The sequence below is a fragment of the Phasianus colchicus genome, chromosome 1 (assembly GCF_987193195.1).
Source record: "Phasianus colchicus chromosome 1, bPhaCol1.hap1.1, whole genome shotgun sequence".
NCBI lineage: Eukaryota > Metazoa > Chordata > Aves > Galliformes > Phasianidae > Phasianus > Phasianus colchicus.
This window is the reverse complement of record NC_143436.1, coordinates 163,410,966-163,432,696: the sequence shown is the minus strand read 5'-3', so window position 1 is coordinate 163,432,696 and position 21,731 is coordinate 163,410,966. Positions and strand designations below refer to the sequence as shown.

The 21,731-nt window shown below is 34.0% G+C and overlaps 1 protein-coding gene across 3 annotated transcripts in view; it reads left to right on the top strand.

Annotated features, from left to right (window-relative positions):
• TDRD3 (tudor domain containing 3) overlaps positions 1 to 21,731 on the top strand; it is a 98,311-nt gene that overhangs the window by 55,497 nt on the left and 21,083 nt on the right. For all 3 annotated transcript variants that reach the window (XM_031614501.2, XM_031614493.2, XM_031614511.2), the window contains 6 exons: positions 5,861 to 5,932; positions 6,535 to 6,684; positions 7,379 to 7,519; positions 10,688 to 10,844; positions 11,202 to 11,327; positions 19,957 to 20,795. In XM_031614501.2, coding sequence (XP_031470361.1) covers positions 5,861 to 5,932; positions 6,535 to 6,684; positions 7,379 to 7,519; positions 10,688 to 10,844; positions 11,202 to 11,327; positions 19,957 to 20,795 — 1,485 coding nt within the window. The remainder of the gene's footprint in view (positions 1 to 5,860; positions 5,933 to 6,534; positions 6,685 to 7,378; positions 7,520 to 10,687; positions 10,845 to 11,201; positions 11,328 to 19,956; positions 20,796 to 21,731) is intronic.

Sequence of the window (21,731 nt, the reverse complement as noted above, 5' to 3'; positions counted from 1 at the left end):
ATTTAATGTCGTAAAGCATAACATGTTGGCTGTGAACTTTTCTGTTATAAGAATTTAGACTTTACTGTCCAAGTATCTGTAGGAATTAAGCAAAATATGTGTCTTATGTATAATGTTGCTGATGAAATTGAAAGTCAGCTTTGCATGGGAACTGATTCCTTTAGTAGCCTGCAGGGCCTAAAAATATTTGCCAACCATACTGACTGCATTATGCAATAATGCTTAATCATTTCTCTAAACACTGTTTTTAATATTAAATATTAAAGAATTCAGCTTTTTACAGTTACAGTCTACAGACTGTATAATTTTTGATGCAAGAAGTACAGGAATTTTATGAGAAGTGTTGAAGTTAGTAATCTCAAGTTACTATGTTAAGAAATTATTATTAATTTAAGAATTCTATACTGCAATTTTCAACAGTGCTTTAGGTAAGTTGTGATTAGAAAGTTGAATTGATGGCTTTTAAAGTCTTTCAGTAAGCCACAAATATTTGTAAGGTCCTTTCTTTGTGTAGCTACTATCCTAATAGAATGAATGTTATAGGAACTGTAGAAAATGTATGCTGTAGGAAAATGACTTGTTGAATTCCTTCACAAATAAGTGGAAGTGCCTAAGACGTGAAATTGTAATTGGTACAGAAAGAGTCACACATCTATGCTTAGTCTGTATCTCTGAAACAAAGAGTAGCTTCTTATGAAGATGATGTTTGTTTCTGTTGAAGCAGATTTTTGATGATATTAAGTTTGACAGGTTTTGTTTGTTGTTATGGCTTAGCCTTCTTTGGTGATGTTTTGCATTTTATAGATTTGAGCAAACTTGGACAAAACTGGTAGAACATTTGAGTTACAGAATCAGTCAGAATGGATAGTGTGCTTGGCATTTTTTTTCCCCTGTCATTTCTAGTTTTAGATGAAACTGTCTAACTAAAAAGAAGGTTCTGGGACCAGCAACAGAACCATCTCATCTTGTCATTTTTATTCATATGTAGTAGAAATCTTGTGAATTCTCTCTCCAGACTTAAAACAAACAAACAAACAAACAAAAAAACCAAACAGCAACAACAAAAACCACAAAAAACAAAAAACCCCAAAATATTGAATTTTAAGGTGGTTAAGTTGTTGAGTAGAAGGGACAACTGAACTAATACATTATTAAAAATGCTAGCTAATTGGAAAGAGAAGAGTCAATAGAATCAACTGGCTTTGTTAATAATGTTTTGAACAGTCTTATTTCCATGTTTGTTTCACTAGTGACATTTTGGAAGGTCTGTTTTTGTATTCATTCTACCTGTGTTTCCACAAAGAAATATTGTACTCTAAATGCTAATTTGCTTTTGAGGTGAATGTCAAGAAATAACTGTGGAATGCTTTCTGTTTACAAGAAAGCAAACCATTTTATAACCATGCTGCTGACTAAAGCAAGTTTTTCAGCATTTGCTATTGCATAAAGCCGGTATAATTGGCTATGTTTTAAAGAGTTTGTTTTTACTTACTTTTGTTGTTATTAGATACAGTGCAGTAACTTAATTATTCCCTATTACTATCCCTTTAGTTCTCTGTTTTCATTTTGCAGTTCAAATGGAATAGTTGAAAGGGACCTACAAAGAACAACCAGTCCAACTGCTTGACTGCTTCAGGGCTAAACAAAAGTTGAAGTGTATTATTGAGGGCATTATCCAGATGTCTCTTGAACACTGACAGGCATGGGGAATCAACCACCTCACTAGGAGAGGAAGCCTGTTCCAGTGTTTGACTACCCTCGTGGTAAATACATTTTTCCTAATATCCAGTGAACCTCTCCTGGCATAACTTTGTGCCATTCCCAAAGGTCATGGCAGTGGTTCCCAGGGAGCAGAGATTGGCACCCCGATCTCTCCTTCCCCTATTCAGGGAACTTTAGAGTTTGCCTAAGTCTCCATTTATTTTTCTAGCTAAACAACTCATGGTGCACATCAGGAATGCAGTGAGAATGTTATTGTATCAGCAGCAAAACTGTGGGCAACAAGAAATCAGTTTGGACAGGTGAACCATTGCCACTGGAGCTCTTAGTTCCAGCTCTATATCCAGACTGACAACTAGATAGATAGGTCTTAAACAAGTCTGTAGAAGCCAGATGCTACTTCAATAGTAGTTTTCACACGAGCTTGATGTTTTCTGTTCGGGAAGCTTTACAAAAAAAGAATGACTGACAAATAGCAAGACTGTCAACTCTCAAAGATATTTGAATAAGGACATTGCCAGTTCTAATCATGCCAGTCAAGATTGAGTGAAATACTGAATTGTGTTTGAATGGGAAGTCAGGAAACTGTTGCAAATTACGTTTTTGAAGCCCGTTCTTTCTTTCCAGTACATCTGATGAGTGCCAAATGGTTTTCTTGTGTAGAAGATGGAATAAGTTGATTTTATACTTGTTTGAAAAATTAGTGTTATTAAATCAAATATTTTTACATGTTATGATTAAAGTTGTTTGTCCAAAATTAAATTTTTGCACTAGTACCTATCTGTCAGCCTCTAGATGCACAGATGAATTACTGTTTTGTATAATTTGATATGACGTTGGTAATTAATCTGGGGAGGAATCAGGCTTTAGCAGTAGAAGATTTAGACTGTAAGTACAACATACATGGAATTAATGTAGTGTTACCAGACAATATAATGTAGTTCAAGTGGAATAAGGGCGATAATCTTTGTAGCGTTCAAATTTATTGTAAGGTAGTTCTTGCCTAGAGATTTAGTTGTAGCGTGTTGCTTTGTAAGTGACAGTGAATAAATGAGTGAGGAATTGCCAGCATATAGGCCTTTTGATTATTTGGAAATAGAAGACAATATGCCATGGACATATTTTGATGAGAATGCAATTCCAATAATCTTTCATGCAACCAGTTTTCTGGTCATCATGTTTGTTTGTTTTTTTGTTGTTGGTTTTTTTTCTCCTTTGGTACTGCTTTGGAACCAGTGGCTTCAGGGATTAGCACACTTACTGTAGAGTCAGGCTTTGAGTGGCTTATGCTGTAAGGATAGCATTCATTAGGCTAACCTCAGATGATGTGTATAATGAGTCTATTGGATTTAGACTCATTTTACAGTCTGTAGGCAGGATCAGGCAGGTTTTAAGGTGTGATGCATGTGAGGAGTGACATAATCCCTTAGAAGATTCCATTTGCCATCTTCGCATCTAAAAAGAACCTGATGTCACTAACTCAGATGTAGACATTTATGTTTTAGATGCTGTAAAAAGCTGGGTGAAATGAATCCTGACTGAAATGCTAGATGTGTGCTCAGGCACATGAATAGGAGCTTGCTGTAAAGGTTCTTTCTTGCCTTACTGTGCCCATGAAGTGGCTGTTGTTCTGTGCAGCTTTAGTTAATAGCAAAAGAGTTTACTGCAGTCATCAGCCATTGGTTTGCTTGTAATTCGAAGAGGGCACTTTAAATTGGTGCTAAAGCATTAGAATTTTATGCTTTCTGCACTTGTAAGTGCTTTCTTTTGAATAATTCATTGAATATTTTATCAAGTTCTTAAGTTCTTTTTTTTTTTTTTTTTTTTTGCTCCAGGAAAAAAAAAAAGGAAAATAATTTTATTATTTTTTTTTTGCTTTGGATTCAGTAAATGATCACAGATGATTTAAAAAATGTAGTTTGCTTCTGGAATAAAAGTAGCTTACCTCAAAAGAGTGAACCAAAAGCCTGAGTGTAGTACAACCTTAGCTAAAATAATATTTTACGTGTTTTAAGAAATTCCCCGAGAGTATAATAATAGTATAATGGCTTAAAATACAGTGACATTTATACTGCAGTTCTCACATGATGGAAGTAAATAAATTTTACATCAAGATTATAAATTGAAGAAAAGTTGGTGTTTTTTTTTTTGAGGAAGTCTTTGCCAATTCTGAGTATTAAGTGATCCATGTTATCATGCGCAACTGTCCCAGTGTTTAAAAACAAAATCAAACAGCAGCAAAAAAACCCCAAAAGATTAAGAAATGATAAAAAAAAAAGAATAGATGCAATATAGGAAATAAAATTTTAAGACATTTTAACAGCGTTAAGGATCTATCATTTTTTTCCTAGTTCTGAAATGAAATACATAGGTTGCTCTGAAAGTAATGCCTCCTGTTTATTTCTCTGGAAACTGTACTGGAAAAGTACAAAGAGCAATAATACTGATTGATAGAGCAAATTCTCATCTACAAAACACTATTTTTCAGCATAGTTACCACCATTAGCTACACATTTTCACCAATAATGAAGAAGAGCCTTCATGCCATGCTTGTGAGAAATCTCCGTGGCCTTGCAAAGCATGTCTTGTATTTCATGTTGCTGTTGCCAGCGCTGAAATAGAGCACCCACCACTTCACTGTGCTTATCATTTACTGTTTGCTCTCCATAAACATTGATGAATGAATGTTACTGAATGCAAATTTTTCCTCATAGAGGAATTCAGTAATACACTTTTGCTTCATACACTCTTCCATGTCAGACTCCATTCAGTCAGACTGCCCCTTTGCCGTCATCTGTCACATGGTCACAAAATGTAGCGAATATTGGTGAGAAGGTTCATCCTCTACTGTTGTATCACCAACATCCATCTGCCTCGGATGTCATGAACCAATATAATAAAATAGGATGCTTGTTCAAAAAACAAAAAGAACAATAACAATAAAGCCCAAAAGAATTTTGCATCAACTATGAGCAGACGTTTTAAAGCAGTCTTATCTTTTTTTTCTTTTTTCTTTTTGTTTTGTTTTGGTATTAGTAGTTACTAGTAATTTATATTATTTGAGAATGCTTTTCTTGTTGTTTTTCAAGTCTAAGTTATGAATTCTCCAATTCTGACTAGCTATTTATATAATTTCTATACTACAAATAATACTAAGTATCAGTAATGATTATGCTAACTGTTATGGTTTTGGGTATCTAAAGAATTGATCAGTTTAGCATATGTACTGTAATTTTCATAATGCCATAGGAAATATCCAGCTGGCACAGTATTCTGTTTCCAAGACTGACAAAACAAGGAATTTTTCAGGGAGTGGACATACAGCCCAAGCCCTTTTACTTACCTGGCATCCAGTGTTGTTGTATTATGCTAAGTCTCTTCAGTATTTGTATAATTGATGAACCTAAACGTAAACAGAACGTTTGAGTTTATCAGGGACCTCTGGAGAATTGGTCACATGATCCAATCCTTGGCTCAAGCATGGACACCTAGAGCAGATTGCTGAGGACTATGCTGATGCTAAGACAACTTATGGTCTCCAAGGAGGAAGACTTCACAGCCTCTCTGGACAACTTGTACTAGTGTTCAGTCACCTTTACATAATATAGCTCTTTCTGGGTTTAACTCTGTGCCCATTGCCTCTTGTCCTATTAGTGGGCATTGCTGAGAAGAGCCTGAATTCTTATTCACATTCTCCTTTCAGGTACTTGTGTACCTTGATAAAGTTAGTAAGACCTTCCTCTTCTCTAGGCTTACTTTGTATGAACCCTATTTAACTGTTTGTATTTACAGCTTCCTGTAAAAGCAAATGGCTGGTGCTATAAATATATATAAAAAAATCTGCTACCTGTTCATGTGCTGCCTTGCTCTCCTGTTGTAGAATTGGGATAAAACTCAATTTTCTGCATTTGCTGTATCTATTGCTTTGATGATTCTGCAATTTTGAGTGTTTTCTTCTTCTCTGTGACCCTCATCCTGCCTTCTACATGTTATGTGAACTGCCCTAGGATTTTAAACGTAAAATGTTTTATTTTTCATGCTTAAAATATTTGTCTTGGATGTTTCATGTATTTTCTGAAATGTTGACATCTATCATAATATTTTTGTTTGCAATTTCTTAATCAACAACTTTCTTTTACAGAGTTTAGCAAAACACAGTAGGAGTAATATTGGAACAGAAGGTGGCCCTCCCCCTTTTTTGCCTTTTGGACAGGTAGAGTATATTTCTTTGTAATTTAGGTATGCCATACCTAAAAATTTAAAGTTAAAGCCATGATGATGTTTAATGGAACAATCTGTATTAGGATATCTAGAGAGAGCTAGTTCCATTTAGATAAAGACTATCAAGACACCTCATATTGTGATGATTTGAATTTAAAAAACAAAACAAAACAAAACAAAAACGTGTTTAAAGGGAGAGGAGAAAAGGAGATATAGGTTTCAATCCTGACACTTTGAGAGAAAAATATTAAATATAAATTGACAGTTTCAAACCTAAAATTTTGTTTGGTTTATGGGATCTTTGATTCTTACTACAAAATCTTGGAGGCACCAACAAATACCCTTAAATGACAAAGGTACTTACAAGAATCATATTAGCTGTATCACAAAATATGTTGAAAGTATAAAAGTCATTTTTTGGCATCTCTGGTGGATGAGTTGTTTGCTTTCAGGAAAGGTAGCTAGATGTCCACAGTTGTATTCTTTTTCTGAAGTTGCACTACTTTAGTGGAATAATGCTTTGGGTTGGTTGGTTGGTTTGTTTGCAAATGAGAGTAGATAAGAGTTAATTAAAGCTTTACTTTGTGTTGTCAGAAATGTGCATCTCACATGCAAGTGGATAGCAGAGAGCTTGATCGAAGAAAGACACTGCAAATGACAAATACTGCAAAACCTGTTGCTGACAATGATGAATTTGAAAAACAAAGAACAGCTGCCATCGCAGAAGTAGCAAAGAGCAAGGAGGTTAGAATGCCTTTGTAGCATTTTGCTTTGTGTAATTGATCTTTTCTTGTTATTTTAAGTTTTTGTCTCCTCACTGACTAGTACTTTGCTTGCCTTCTTAAAATTCTGTTCGTGTATATCTTTAAGAATGAGTCAAAAATTGAACCTTTTCAGGTTGCTCAGTATTTTTTTTATTTGAATAAAACTAATAAATGTATCATAATTTTTTATTGTAGATATAATTTTTATGTTGATACCTCTATTAAAAAATTATATATAAATTAAGAAAATTAAAATGCAGGTTGCTGAAACTCATTTGCTTTTTTCAGTTCTGAAAATCCTGTGATTTTCTCTGTTCCACCAGCTAGGAAATGTTGCTCTAATCTGCCAGATTTTTCTGCCCTCCCATGGCTTTCCATTTTAGGATATAGCAATTGTGATTTGTTTCTATTATTTGCTTGATAACTCATAAAAACTACAATTACGCACACTTTACAGCCTCAATTAGACATCAGGTAATAATCAAGAAGTCCTACCTAATAAATTCATCTTTTTGGTGTATGTGTGTAGATCAGAGCTTTACTTGTTGATGCAAAATATAATTGTTACAAATACAGCTGCATCAAATTTACTGCACTTCTTGTACTAACTAAATATTAAGGTTTATTTTCCTGAGTTCCGTTAGCTAAAATGTTATTTTTGTGCTTATTTAAAGACCAAGACATTTGGAGGAGGTGGTGGTAACAGCAGAAGTAATCTTAGTGTAAGTGCTGGAGGGAATCGAAACAGGGAACTTTTCCAGAAAGAGAAGATAACAAAACCTGAGGGAAAAAATGAAGGTGTCTACAGAGAACTGGTAAGGTATAAGATTTAAATGGAACCATAAACACTTCTGTTAATAAAAAGCGAAAGTAACAAAAATTAAACCCAAAAAACCCTGAAGAATAAGAGCTTTCCTTTTGTGTCCTTCTGATATAGTTGAGATTCAACGTGATTTTTGTGAACTTTTAATGTTCTTTTAATGTCCTCACAAAAGAAAAGTAGTTCTTTGTATGGTATAGGTCATTACAATCTTGTTTTAATTTTGTTATTCAAATAAGCTCAATATTCTTTCACATCAACAGTTATTAATTCATGTTAGGCAAGGAGATTTTCATCCTTCGCGTTCAGTGCATCAAATGAAATTTCAGTGTAACTTCTGAATTAATATTTATTTTAAGAATTTTAAACCATTCATTTGACATTGAGAAAACTGAATTGTACTTGTGACACTGAAAGTACTGAGATAGAAATACTTTTGATGTGACACTTTATGTGATGTTGACGCAGTTGCAAATAATGTTTTGTGTAAAGCGAGTTACCATTGGAGAATCTGAATTGTACCTCAAAATTCCAAGCAATCGCTTTCAGAGCATTTCATAATTTCATGCTTACTGAGTAGAATTTTTTAACATTGCTGTATTGAATTAATTGGATATAAGATGAGCGGTCATTGAAGTTTGTTTCACTTGCTTTAGCAATCTATGAATTTTATGTAAGTGGGAGAGTTAATCCCAAGTACACAATACCAATTAATGAATATGATTTGAATCATGAAAGCAGGCTGACTGAAATTGATTTCACTACTTAATAATTCAGTGAACCAGTATTAAAATATTGACTGTAAATGACTGTAGATTCAACAATAAATAGCTGAAATGTCTTCCACCTTGCTTTACTTGTACCAAGGATTTAACAGTCAGAAGACACCTAAGAACAGTAAGTGCTTAATTTTGATTATGTCAGATAGGTGCTATCTCCTTGCAACTTGGATAGCTTCCAGCAGTGCTATCTTCAACCCTATGCTGAGAAATATACAGATCCATTAAGACATATATGTGGAATTGTACAAACGTGGATGTTAAAGGGTCTTTTAGTCATCCTTCTATTTAATACATATTTTGTCATTACTGACAGCTGTATCTACCTAATAGACTTTATAGCAAATGAAAAAAACCACCAGTGGCCCTCTTCCATTTAAATTGGGCAATACTTATTTTCCGTTTTTCCTATGAACTGCAGGGGATTTGGTTTACATTGTACTGTAAAATGGCAGTACTTTCAGTTTTTTGAAGCTTAATGTCATTTAATGTACTTTGCTGTTTAAAAGAATATAAACCCACTAAGTCTAGATAGAAAGCCTTCTTCAGTTGTAAATGATGATTTTAGGACTAAAAGCAGCAGACAAGGGGTCTTTTTTGGTTGTTTTTAGGACTGTGATATGGAGTTGATTTGGATGTTTATGTATGTAGTTAATTTCCTTGTAAATATAGAAAGAGTAAATGTATTTATTCCATCCATCCAGTGTGTTACCTTGGGAGAAAGTTGAAACACTGTGTCACAGAAAAAGACACAAATAGTGGTTTCTCCTATTTCTTTGTAGACAGACAATAGATTGTGCAGACTTGTAGGATTTATCTTTTCTATTCCAGTTCTTTGTAAGAGAACCAGCAATATCTCTGCTATGTAAATGAGTTAAAGGGAAAGTTTTTGATGTCCAAAGATAGTCTGGATATTTCCTCATTTTTCAGTCATCGTATCTGAGAAATTGCTTTTTCTTTGGGTCTCAGGTTGTGACAAAGATTTCTTTTTTATCCATTGCTTAGAGTAAAAGTAGCGTACATATGAGCCCACACTTCTTGCTAGTCTTTGATGTCATGCACTGGATTCCCACCAGTGAGAGGCAATGATTTAGAATAAGCTGGAATTTCTCTCCTGATTCAAAGCAGCTACATGTTTTCAAGAGGGAGAAGTGTGAAGCAGGCTTGCTGAGGAAGTAGAAAGCAGCAATTTTTTCTGTTGGATCCTTGTTGCCGTGCATAGAAATCTCAGCAAATGGCTCAGATGAAGAACCATTATACTGCCTTAGTAAGGTTTTATTTAGGCAACTGAAAATTGAACTCAAGTGCATTGATGATCTCATACAGGCATTCACGTCATGTTTCAGTGCCACTGGATTTTGAGTACGTGTTAAATGTATTTAATCTGTGGACATTAAATTGAAGAATACTGTTAAATTTTGAAATTAAGAAGTGAAATTAAGAACATGAAAGCAGTTAATATAACTATGTCTTGCTCATTACAGTGATTTTTGGGTTTCAAAGCATAGTTTTTGAAGTTCTTAGAGTTGTTATCGCCTGGCTTGCTTAAGTCTCTGAACTGAAACAATAGCAGTGGACACCAATTTTATGCCACTGCCCCAAATAGGAGATCTGCATATAGCTCTTGTCCCAGAGCATATAGTGTAGCTGAACACAAAGTGAATGGATAGAGACTTCAGGAGAAGTTGTAGTAGAGCTGTTGTAGTAGATAGATCATTGGCATCATTTTGGTTGGGTGTGAGATGAGGAAAGGCAGAAAGCCTGGCCCCATTTCACGTTTAATGCATATCCGCACTAGACGAGGCAGTCCCAGCTGAGGCCTTTAAGCACAGTCTGTGATTCTTGCTTGGCCTTTTTCTGATCATACTATATACATTTCAGAAGAGGGAGGTTGTTTGTATTTTTTATTCCTATTGAAACCTTTTCAGATTACATTTTCTCCTTGTTTTAAGAAATGCGTAATCACTTTTGGTGTTGTTTATAAATTTGAAAGGGTTCAAAGAGAAATGAAGACTACATTAATACTGCTCAGAGAGATTCCTTTTATTTTTTATTGAAGAGGAAGTGAGTGTGTTACAGTCTGTCAGATTGTTCCACTGTACAATAAAGGAAGAGGTGGAAAAGGGGAATTTCTGCTTGAAACTGCTTAATATTAGAACAAAATAATCAACGAGTTACATGAAAATAATTGGAAAAAGTCTCTACTGTCTAGTTGTTTAGAACTAAAAGAGAACTTGTCTATGAATGCCATATGTTAATCTAAAATGTTTATCATCAATACAGTATGGAAAAAAATAATTATTAATGGAGGGTTAAAGTAATATCTGGTGATTTTATAGAGTCTGTGGTAGCTTATGATTATTTGTTTGTATCTTTCATTTCAGGTTGATGAAAAGGCTTTAAAACACATAACAGAGATGGGCTTCAGTAAAGAAGCAGCAAGACAGGCACTTATGGATAACAGTAACAACCTAGAGGCAGCATTAAATTTTCTTCTGAACAGCAGTAAACAAAAGCCCCTTCAGGGACCACCACCTAGAGGTACAACTTGGAAAGATGTGCCTTAAAGTGAAGTGTTTAGGAGCAAAGGAATTTATTTACCATGTATTAGTAATGTATCTAACTTATATAAAGTATATCTACATTTTTTTTTAATAAGTTAGAATGCGTTGTAAACCTGAGAGAGAATATTTAGAGAAGGCCTCTCTGTGTATTATCCTTTACAGTATTTCTGGATTTGAAATCACCTTACATGGAAAATATCTCTCTTGCAATTGATTTGTTTTTTTAACAGAGTACAAAATTGCTGTCATTTAAGCCCTATAATAAAAAAATAAATGTTTGGGTTTTTTCCTCTCTTCCCTCACCCCTAAAAAAAGGTCTGTTTAATGTTTACAGGTAAAGGAAAGGGCCGAGGCCGAATAAGACCTGAAGATGAAGAAGAGCTAGGAAATACCAGACCGTCTGCACCAAGCACGCTGTTTGATTTCTTAGAATCCAAAATGGGTACTTTAACTGTAGAGGGTAAGTTATTGAAATTGAAGTATCTGTAATCAATATTTGGCAGAACCACAAACTGGCTTCTGCAAGTTTCGCCACAGTCAACAGTAAAACAAGGAGTGCTTGAGAGCTTTTCCTCTCCTTTGAAGAAAGGTCAAATAAATTACACTTGTGATAGATTGTGTTTCTGTCTTGGCTGTCAAAAAGCTGATAGCTTCAGGCTTAAGTACCTTGAGGGTTAGTAATTTTGAAATCAGATTAGATAAAATACCACTTAATAATTTGATAAAGACACTTGCAACTTTATTGGGCGTTCTTGTAGTTCAAGGGAAAAACTCCAAACTCCAGTTCTTCTTCCTCAGTTTCTGAACAGTACATTCTGTGTGGTGCTCAGTTAAGAGCAGTGAGCTAAGTTGGTTTTTTATTCACTCTTATTTGCCAATCAAACAAACCCCCAACATTTTGCTACGATATATTAAACAGCCAATTTTTCATAGCTTTCCTGTTTAATAACCGTAGGGAGTGATAAAGAGGTGATATTTTAGACAGAGAGAAGCCAAACAATATTTAAGATCTAGCACAAAAAATGTGGGCTCTTACTTGAATGTCCTCTTCTTTCTTGAGAAGCAATAAAAGAATGCAGTCTTCAGATCCAGACTTCTGGTTATGTCTAAATCACTTCATACTTCGGAAGTTTTAACAGACAGATCCATTAGAATGAAAAAAGTTTACACTTTATACATCCTGAGGTCTCTAGAGGCTGCTGTGATATTGAAGTAAAACTCACAGTAAGCTGAGTAATAAAAGAAGATTGTTATTTTGCCTTGGAAGTGTTTCAGTAGGCAATGTGAAATTGAAATATCTGTTTCCATTATTTAATGTCAAGTTTTGTGGTGGAGCTGTAATTTTTTTCTCCCTATAAAATAACACTTTATTAAAGAGTGAAATAAAGGTCATACTAATTTACATGAACTGGTGTTTTCTAGTGAGTGCATTTAAGGAGTCTCAGCATTTAGATATAGAAATTTCAAACTGAGTTCCCAAATAGTCTCTGTTGTCTCTTAGTAATACTTTGTTTACTTTCGCTGGATATAATTAAAAAAGAAGTGATGCACTAAAAGGTGGTGAACAAAAGAAGTGGAAGAAAAAAAAGAAAGAAAATACTTAATGGAGAAAACAGTTATTAGTTTTATTTTCCTACTGCAATGCCCAATTCATTTTTTCTGCTATACTTTTTTTTTTTTTTAAAGAAATCTTTCAAGATCTGTTACAGACTATCCCTACACCTGAATGGACAAGCTGTAATGTTTCAGAATTGATTTAAAATTTCAGAAATAGCTGATAATGCAGCCATGTGAGAAATACTAGCAAAAACTGCAGAATGTTCTAAATGAAATGACAGTTTCATAAAAAAAATAATACTGTGATAACTTACACAGCAAAGCTGAAGAATAAAATTGTTTCCAGTTCCAACAGAAAAATAGAGCTTTAGCCTATCAGGGACCTTCCAAATGGCCATTGATAATATTAAGAGAGTTCCTATATTGCCTTTTCATCCACCTGTAATTTGGAGCCCTTAGTGGTGTTTTTTTTTCTATAAGAATTCAGGCTGTAAATGACAAATATTCCATCAATAACTGAAAATTAAGTGTGTGCAAACAAAACTTTTTTAATAGATTAAAGACTGCAGAAATTGTGCGGAAGTTGGCAGAGGCATTTATGTTGCTAAAAAATGAGAGTATAGAAAAGCCAGGATGGACAGAAGAATACATGTATATTTAGGGTAAATCAGCCTTCAGGACTGATACAACTAACTTGTTCTTCACCACTACTGAGACTTTTCTGTCTGGAGTTCTGGTTTCTTATATTACAGATTTAGAAACGTTTCATTCAGTGGAGTGTTATGTATTACCCTTTTTGAAAAGGACGTACTGCTGTTTTTCACTAGTATCTCCAGTAATTTCTTGCAAGTTGTGAGCTCTACCTAAAAAGAGATGACACAGTATATTGGAATTCGCAGAGAGTGTGATGGAAGTGCAAACAACTGTATAATGACAAATACTTGAAAAGTAATCTAGTCTTACACAGGGACCCTTTGTGGATGCTTAATTTATGTTGGACAGAGAAATTGCTTAAATTTGGGAGGAAAATAGGAATTTATGAAGCACTAGTTTATCTCATTGACTTCTGAAAATATATAGATATATATGTAGGTATGTGTGTCTGTATATATGTGTATACATTTAATCATCATAAATGTATATTTATAATTTATAATAAATGTATACAGATGAGTTTGGGGGCATTGATGTTAAATTTTTGGTGAAAAGGTTGAAGTTGTTGGCTGTTAAGGTATACAGGAAATTTCAAACGAGGCCAGAGATGTTTTGTTGAATGTGTTAACTCTTGTTATCATGTATAAATGTCTTTTTTTTGGTACAAAAATGAAACAATTAATTTAACAGTTAGTTGCTTAATATTGTGTACTTCTGTCTCAGTGTTAGAAATGAGTTACTGAGTTAGAAATGAAAACATGAATCTGTGTAGACTGGGTCAGGGCATTGAGACCCCAATTTTATGTTGGAATTATTAAAACTATCCAATTCCTGTTAAAAGCATAGCATTTTTTTCCGTGATCATTATTTTTTCTAGTTGTTTTTGAAGCTGACCATTTACGTTTGAAGTTGACCATTTACAGTCTCTACTTGCATGTGCAGAGTAATGTTTTGCTTTAATATGTTTTAATATTTCTGGAAGCCCGTAGCAGTAAAATTTCAGCATATTCAAATGAAAAAAATGCAGAGAAGTTTAGAAATTCGGTCTTTGAAACTACACAGGGAATGTTTTTCATTCAAGAAGGAGAGATCAGCAGGAAAGAAAGGACAACCATTTTGTCGAAGAAAATGTGCAGCAGCAGTTGAGGTTAGGAGTCAGTGGAATTACTAGCAAATCCAGAGGTCTCTTGCTAGGAAGATACAGTGATGTGGACTATAAGCTTTGTCAGAGTTCATGAAACATTTCTGATGTGCTACAGTTTAGCTATTAGCAGAAAAGCATTCACTTAATTGCGATAGCTTATAGTTCTTTTAATAGCAAATATATATTACTATGTTATGGTTGTTCCTGTGCTGAGTTTCATTACATCAGTATCTTTTTCTCCCCTATAAAGTAAGTGTTTTTAAGTAGTTAATTATTGGTTTACGTTTTACTTGGCCCTAGGTCTTACAGAAATAGTAGAAAGTGAGCAAAAAAGTATATTGGAGTTGCTTTTCTTATGTAGTGTTTATATTTCATTTATGGAATGAATCCACATGACTTTGTTTATTAAACTCGATTAGTGGAAGATGGAACATTTGTATCATGCCTCTTCATCGTATTTTCCAGAAATTTAAAATCTTGGAAGAAAATCCCTTTCAAATACAGAAGCATTCTGCATGAGCAGGTCAAATTTTGTGAAATTGTGTTCAAGTAATAATTTCAAAATCGTATTTTCAGAAGCATATATAAAAAATCAGGTTTGAGATCTATCTTTTGACAGCTCATTCTGTTGAACAAAAATGAAGTAGGTTTCTGCAGTGAATAAAAATGGAGCAGTGGTAGTGCTTTTTCTTCTCGCATTACACACATTGATTTTTCTTGGATATGTTCTTGGATATCTTATGTAAGAGATTAGAGAGAGGGTTAGATATTGAGAGAATTCTTTTATGTGTGGTTGTAAGGCTTTTAAAGGAAAAATAATAAAAATAATCCCTGTGGGATATATGCCTTTCTTATTGTTGCTAATTTAACAGTAAGTAATAGTAGTTTACTAAGAACTGTGAAAGAATTGAATTGCTTCTTTTAAAATGATATTGCTGGTGTGTAGTGAGTGTTTGCTTAGCAGGAGTTTTATGATTCTTTTGGTTTAGTGTGCATGTAGCCAATATACTGTAGTGTATTAAAGCGTGGTGTGTTTTTGTTAGAAAACAGTGGTTATAGTAGCACATATATTTCAGTTTAAAACACATAAATGGAGACTATAAACCTAAATACAGTTTGCTTTGTGCAATTTTTCCCCTCTTAATGAAAGATAAAAAGTTTTCATAAATATCATGAGAAGAAAAGTGTAGTTCTACATAAAGTCATAAAGTCTTCATGCTCAATTGTCCAAAAATATGACATATTTTGTGATGTGACACTCACATTCCTTATTTTTTTAACTTTTTTTTTGCGTTCCCTGAATGATCAGTGTGCAATTTGGTATACTTTTCTTGAGTTGTGCTTTCTGAAAACAAAAAAAGAAACAAAAACAAAATCCACAGAAAAAAACATACTCTCATTACCAGTTCTGAAGAAAAATTTGAAAATATTCTTTAGGTATGTTTTTTTTTTTTAATAGGAAACTCCTTTTTTCATTCTAGAGAAATAATAATAAATATAATTGTACTTCCTGTTATTTAGAAGACAGCAGGCTTTAGACTGCTTAGTTTCATTTAGTCTGTTTTTATTTTCCTTACTGAATTTGTCAATCCCATAGGAGCGTGCCTCAGTTCTTATGCCAGACTTTAATTTATCTTGCAGACTGCCCTTCAAATGAACTTTCCAAGAGATACCTAAATTTATGCTAAATTGCAGGTGGTTTTTCTCTCTTGGAAATCTTAAATTTCTTCTCCAAGTTTGAGAAAACCTATGCAGTCTGAATTCAAACACTTATTAGAAAACCATTTACTGAAAATGCTACTATTCTGCAATTTTTATGCCTCTGTTGTCATTGAAAATTAACTCATTTAAATTTTTAAATAATACTGCCTTAATCTCCTTTCAAGCTGAAATATTGCCACCTCCACTGAAGCTGAGGTGACGTGAGCGTTCAGTGTTTGCACAGTGTACCTACAGTGATTATACTTACCCCTTTGAATTCTTTCTTCATGAGATGTGTGTCCAAGTGTTTGCAGAAAATGATGTATGTATTACCAGCAGCTTTTTCATTTCGTTTGATCCTGTAAGTTACCAATACAGACTTGTATCTAATCCTTAGTATTAAAAAAGTAGTGGTATAGAATGCACATTAGGGGAACTACTAGAAACAACTAAATACATAACATTGTATCACCAAGAATAAGATAATAAGATCTCTTCATTGGTTTTTCTATTAAGCAGCTGTACTGTGGAAGGCCTAGGTGGGCAGGTTTTTCTGCATTTATCTAGGACATCATACAACCTCCACTGAATAAAGAAGTTTGATCCTTCTGCAGAATTTCTGGCATGTTGCTGTCTGATGTGGTCTCTAAAATGCCAGTTTTTTTCTTTTTAGATGTTGAGAGACACATTTTGGTTAGAAACAGAGGTTTTATATATAGTTGTACAATGAAGCGTATGACCAAGCACATAGTTACCTACCTGGGATGCCATATTTATCATCATCACAAGTGTTAGGCTTCTGTACTCTTCAGGCAGATATTAATTTCTTCTAAATGATTCAGTGTCCACACAGAAACAAAAACAGAAAGCAGTTCTGAACTGAAAGGTTTTTTATTATTATTCTTTGCAGCATCACTTTTTCTTCTAAAATAATTTATTTGATCTAGAGAGAAGAACGGTGTCACAGAGAGCACTGATTTACTTTTCTTTGTGCATCTTTCCATGCTTTAGTGTTTCTAATTCTGTCTGAAACCTCAGTACTATTCATTATTGAGAACTTCTAAAATCACTTCTGAATCTGCAATTACCAAGCTTCTGTTTGTGAACAGATAAATGGCCAGGTAGTAATAAGACAAGGAAAACAGGTTTAAACTAAAAGAAGGGGGTGTGTGGTGAGGCACTGGAACAGATCGCTGAGAGAAGTTGTGGATGCTCCATCTGTGGAGGTGTTCAAGGCCAAGCTGAATGGTGTCCTGGGCAGCCTGATGTAGAGTGTGGCAGCCCTGTATATGGCAGAGAGATTGGAGCTAGATGGTTTTTACGATCCTTTCCTACTAAGCCATTCTGAGATACTACAAACCAATTTGTTGTCATTGTTTTGGTAGGTTTTCTCTAATTTAATTCAGACAAAGAGGAAAAATGTCTACGTTAAAATAGTTTCCTATTTGCTTAGTTATTTAACACACACAAAATATGGTGTGTTAGTCTTTTGTACCGTGGTATCTTGTGGGCTTTTTCATTTTTCTTATTTTTACAGTTACTGAAATATTTTATTTTATTTTACTTCTAAATAACTAGTGCTGTCAAAAGTATTATGGGTTAGACTCTGACATGAGCTACTAATTCCTTAATCATTAAACATAATATTTCGTTATTTAAGTGAAATGCAAAGAAAAAACAACAAACCAAGAAAAACCACAACAGTTTAATACTACAGGTTTATCTATTATTTATTTTTAGCTATGAATGGTTAGTGCCATCTTTTGAAAATACTTGTGTTGAAAATAAGTAGCTTCAGTTTGGATTGTACAGAGAAGCGTTCTGACTGAGAGAGATAACAGAAATAGTTGACAAAATGTCTGGAAACTGTCTTCCTTCACTTGCCCTTAAATTATTTCTGCTACTGAACACAATGATTTTTCTATTAATCTTCTTGTTTTTCTTTGGTTATAAGGAACAGTTCATCCATCTTTGCCTGCTTAAATATGTAAGCACAGGAACTTTCAGAGAACAAATAGTATCAAGAGCTCTGACTTAATTAAGGAAGAATATAAAATTGCTGAGGACCAGGCACGTTTTCCTACTGTATCTCTCTTTGGTTTTTAGGAACTGAGAACAAGCTGATGCTTCTATCTTCTCAAAATCCAAAGTCAGAAAAAACTTTCAGACACTTTTGAAAGATTCGAGAAAAGGTTAAATTTAACAACTACTGTTGTTTTGTTGTTTTAAAAAATTATTAGGTAGGAGAGTTGGTGATAAACATAATGATATTTTTGATCGCAGCATTAACCCAAGCCCAAATATCTTCAGTTTCAGATTGTGCAGAATTGCCTCTTCAGTCTTCCAAAGGGACATGCTGAGTTTCTGTTGAATGTTTCATGCTCTTGCTGTTAAAACGAATCTCCTGAGCAACAAATTACAAAAATAATGGGATCACAGAAAAAGAGAGAGGTGGCACATCTAGGTAGTCTTTTTAAAAGATCTTGGGAGGTGGGAGCAAGTCACAGGCTGTAGTCTCTGTTTCTTGCACCAACAGCTAGGCTTTGACTGAAATACAAATTTAAATGTGCAGCTTGGGTTTAAAGGAGGTGAAATAATTCTATTCCAAGGTTAATTGCTTCAACAATTAAAGATCAGCATTTAAAAAAAAAAAAGCCTTTAATTTCTAAACTGATTTTTCTACACTCATTTTCTAACTGTTTAACTGTTGCATAATAAGTCTTTCTTGCTATGTAGAGAGCTATCAAAATTTGCTTTCCTAATAGATATTTATAAAATGTAATTACCTGTATGTTATCCATCAGCTATGTTAGCTGTCTGGATTGCATTTTCGTAGTATCTGATTAAAAACTTCTTTCCAGACTGCTTTTTCACTGTTCTGAACAAACTCATTTATCATTTTTTTTTTCAGCTATGTATTCCATAATTACAGACAATATTTCTGTACTAGTTCGAATGGTGCTGTATAACATCACTGTCCTGTGAAATCTTGCCTCCACTTACACCAGATATGAGCATCCCACCTAACTCAGTTACTGTTTTGTTGATGGGAATACTTGTTGTCTGCAGAACATGCATGACAAAAGGATGTGCTGACCAAATACAAAGGTTTATAAACATTTCCTTGGCAGAGTTTTTCTTGCTCTCTAGTATTATTCTTAACTCTTTGCCCAGACATCATTTCCCTTATCATAATTTTGAAATGAAATTATGAGGTATCAGTAACAGCCTTTTCTGTCACAAATGTCATGTTTTAGCTCATTTGTTTCTTGTGCTTGTTCCTCTTAGATTCATCTTGATCTACAACCTCCTTTGGCTCTTCCCTTAAATGTTTCATAAAAAGTTAAAACATTTCACATTTGCCTAAAAATAAAAAAATCCACAGTAAGTTCTACAGAACTGTGATCTTCTCCAACCCCACAGTGCAATAGAAAATCTACTCCTTCTCATTAGGTCCATGATAATTTTGCTCCGCTTAACATCAGTTAGAGTTCTGACTCAATCTTTAAAAGGTTGCACTTGAATAATTCCTGCTATGGCTCATTGATCACGGTCTTCAGAATTACAGACATTTTTGCTATTCCCATTAGCTCTAGTTCATGTTATCAATTCTATTTCTTGCTTTTATGTTAATGATGAACAGCTGTTAGCAATTTATTTTTACTGAATTAAAATTTTCAGATGACAACTATTTATTTTTTCTTCTCATTTCCCTGCCTCTTCCTTTCTTCACATCAGAATTCTATTTGTCTTTCTTAAATGTTTGTTACTCATTTAATAATAACTAAGTTAAGTACCACCAAGACAAATCTGTATGTTTTCTATTAACCAGTAATTGCAGTTCAAATATCTGTTAAACTTTAAAGGACAATTCCATTTATTTACCTCAGAAGTAAATGCTACTTGCTTCTCTGAATAGTACTGTCGCTTTATCATTAGGGATCTGATCCACTGTTTCTATATTATATATATATTATATATATATATATTATATATATATATATATAATCATTATTTTTTTTTCTCTTTATAGAACCAAAATTACAATTTCAACCACCACATCAAGTACAGCCCAAAGTTATGAATACAGAACAGAATGGCATCAAAGAAAATCATTCAAGGCATATTTCTCGCAATGACATGAGACAACCAAGGAATGAGAAGCCCCCTCGTTTTCAAAGAGATATTCAGAATTCAAGGCAGGCTTTGGAAAGCGGGGGATTACAAAGAAACAGAGGTCCTGAAAGGCACAACTCTTTAGAACATTGGACAGACGAGAAAATTAAAAGTGACAGACATTATCCTAGAAATGATAGGCCAAAAGATTTGGGTTATCCCATAGCTGCTCACCAGAGTGATATTTCCTTTAAAAAAAGGGATAACAATATGCAAAACAGAATAGGAAAAGGGGTGTCTTTCACAGAATTCAAGGAGAACTCTGCTGCTCAAGATACTACAGACAACAATAACCAGAAACGTGGGAAAAGGGAAAATCAAATGCACAATTCTGAAAATTTTTGTGATAGGAAAGCACGAACAATAAGTAATGAAACCTTTATGGTAAAAAGTGAGCAACATTTTGGTGTGAATAATGATTACCAAAACCCTGGTAGAACTGATAATTTTAATTCTATACCAAATGGAGATACAGAACATCATCAAAAAGGAAGACGAGTAGGGCCTATCAAATTGTCAGGACCTACTGTGATTCCATCTTATGATGACAAGATTTTGTATTACAACACTGCACCCAAAAGGAGATCTGGGCCCATCAAACCAGAGAAAATAATAGAACCATCAATTCATTCAGAGTATGGAAAAACCTGGAGACCTGGGGATGAATGTTTTGCTCTTTATTGGGAAGACAACAAGGTATGTGTTTGCCAAATATCAAGTAATCCAAATTAAAGTTTTGATGCTTTCTTATATACTTGGGGATGACTTAGCACACCAGCGCAAAGACAGAGGACTTTGTTCATGGGTGTATACCTTGCTTCGTGGCTGTCTTCTTGTTCTACTGTTGTGTTTTTTTCTGTTTGGTTGGTTTTTTTGGGGGGTGGGGTGAGGTGGTTTTTGTTTGTTTTAAAAGGAGATATGTAGATTGTATTAATTTCTTGAAAGTATGTGATTCAGAACATCTTGACAGTGTTCCTCATTTGGGATAAGCAGGCTCCTATCTGAAATATATTTCATGTAAGTGTTTAAAATTTGAAGGAATTAATATGGGTCTAAGTGCCCTTGTTACTTTCTAAGGAATAAGACCAGGATGCTCGGTTATCGAGAGTAGTCTCTAACTATAGATGTATAATGCCTTTTACTAGAATAAGATATTGTGCAGTCCTCACTAGTACAAGAGAGGATCAGAGGCTGCAGGGACAGGACTGTTTAAAACAAATTTCTCTCTTATTTCAGTCATTGCAAAAAGATTGATTTTTATTATCAATATTAGTTTATTAGCTGAAGAAGTTGTGGAGCAAATGAAGTTTGATGGATGACAGTTCTACTTTACTGATTTTTTTTCAAAGCTTAAGTACTTCCTCTTCCAATTAATAAGATTTATTTTATGACAAGAGACTTTCTTTTCATCTCCTCCTCCTCTGCTTTAGGAAAAAAAAAAAAAAAAAGCCTTCTGTTCAGGCATTATGTGTGCACTTCTTAGCTGTTTCTTCAGGTTTTTGACCCTTTCTAGTGACCTTAAATATTAATGTTCTTTCCATGGGTTTTATTCCTATCATTTCTGTCAATTTTTTAATTTAATTTTATGGTATTAAAGCTTTTTTTCTTTGTTACTTTTTTTTTTTTTTTTTT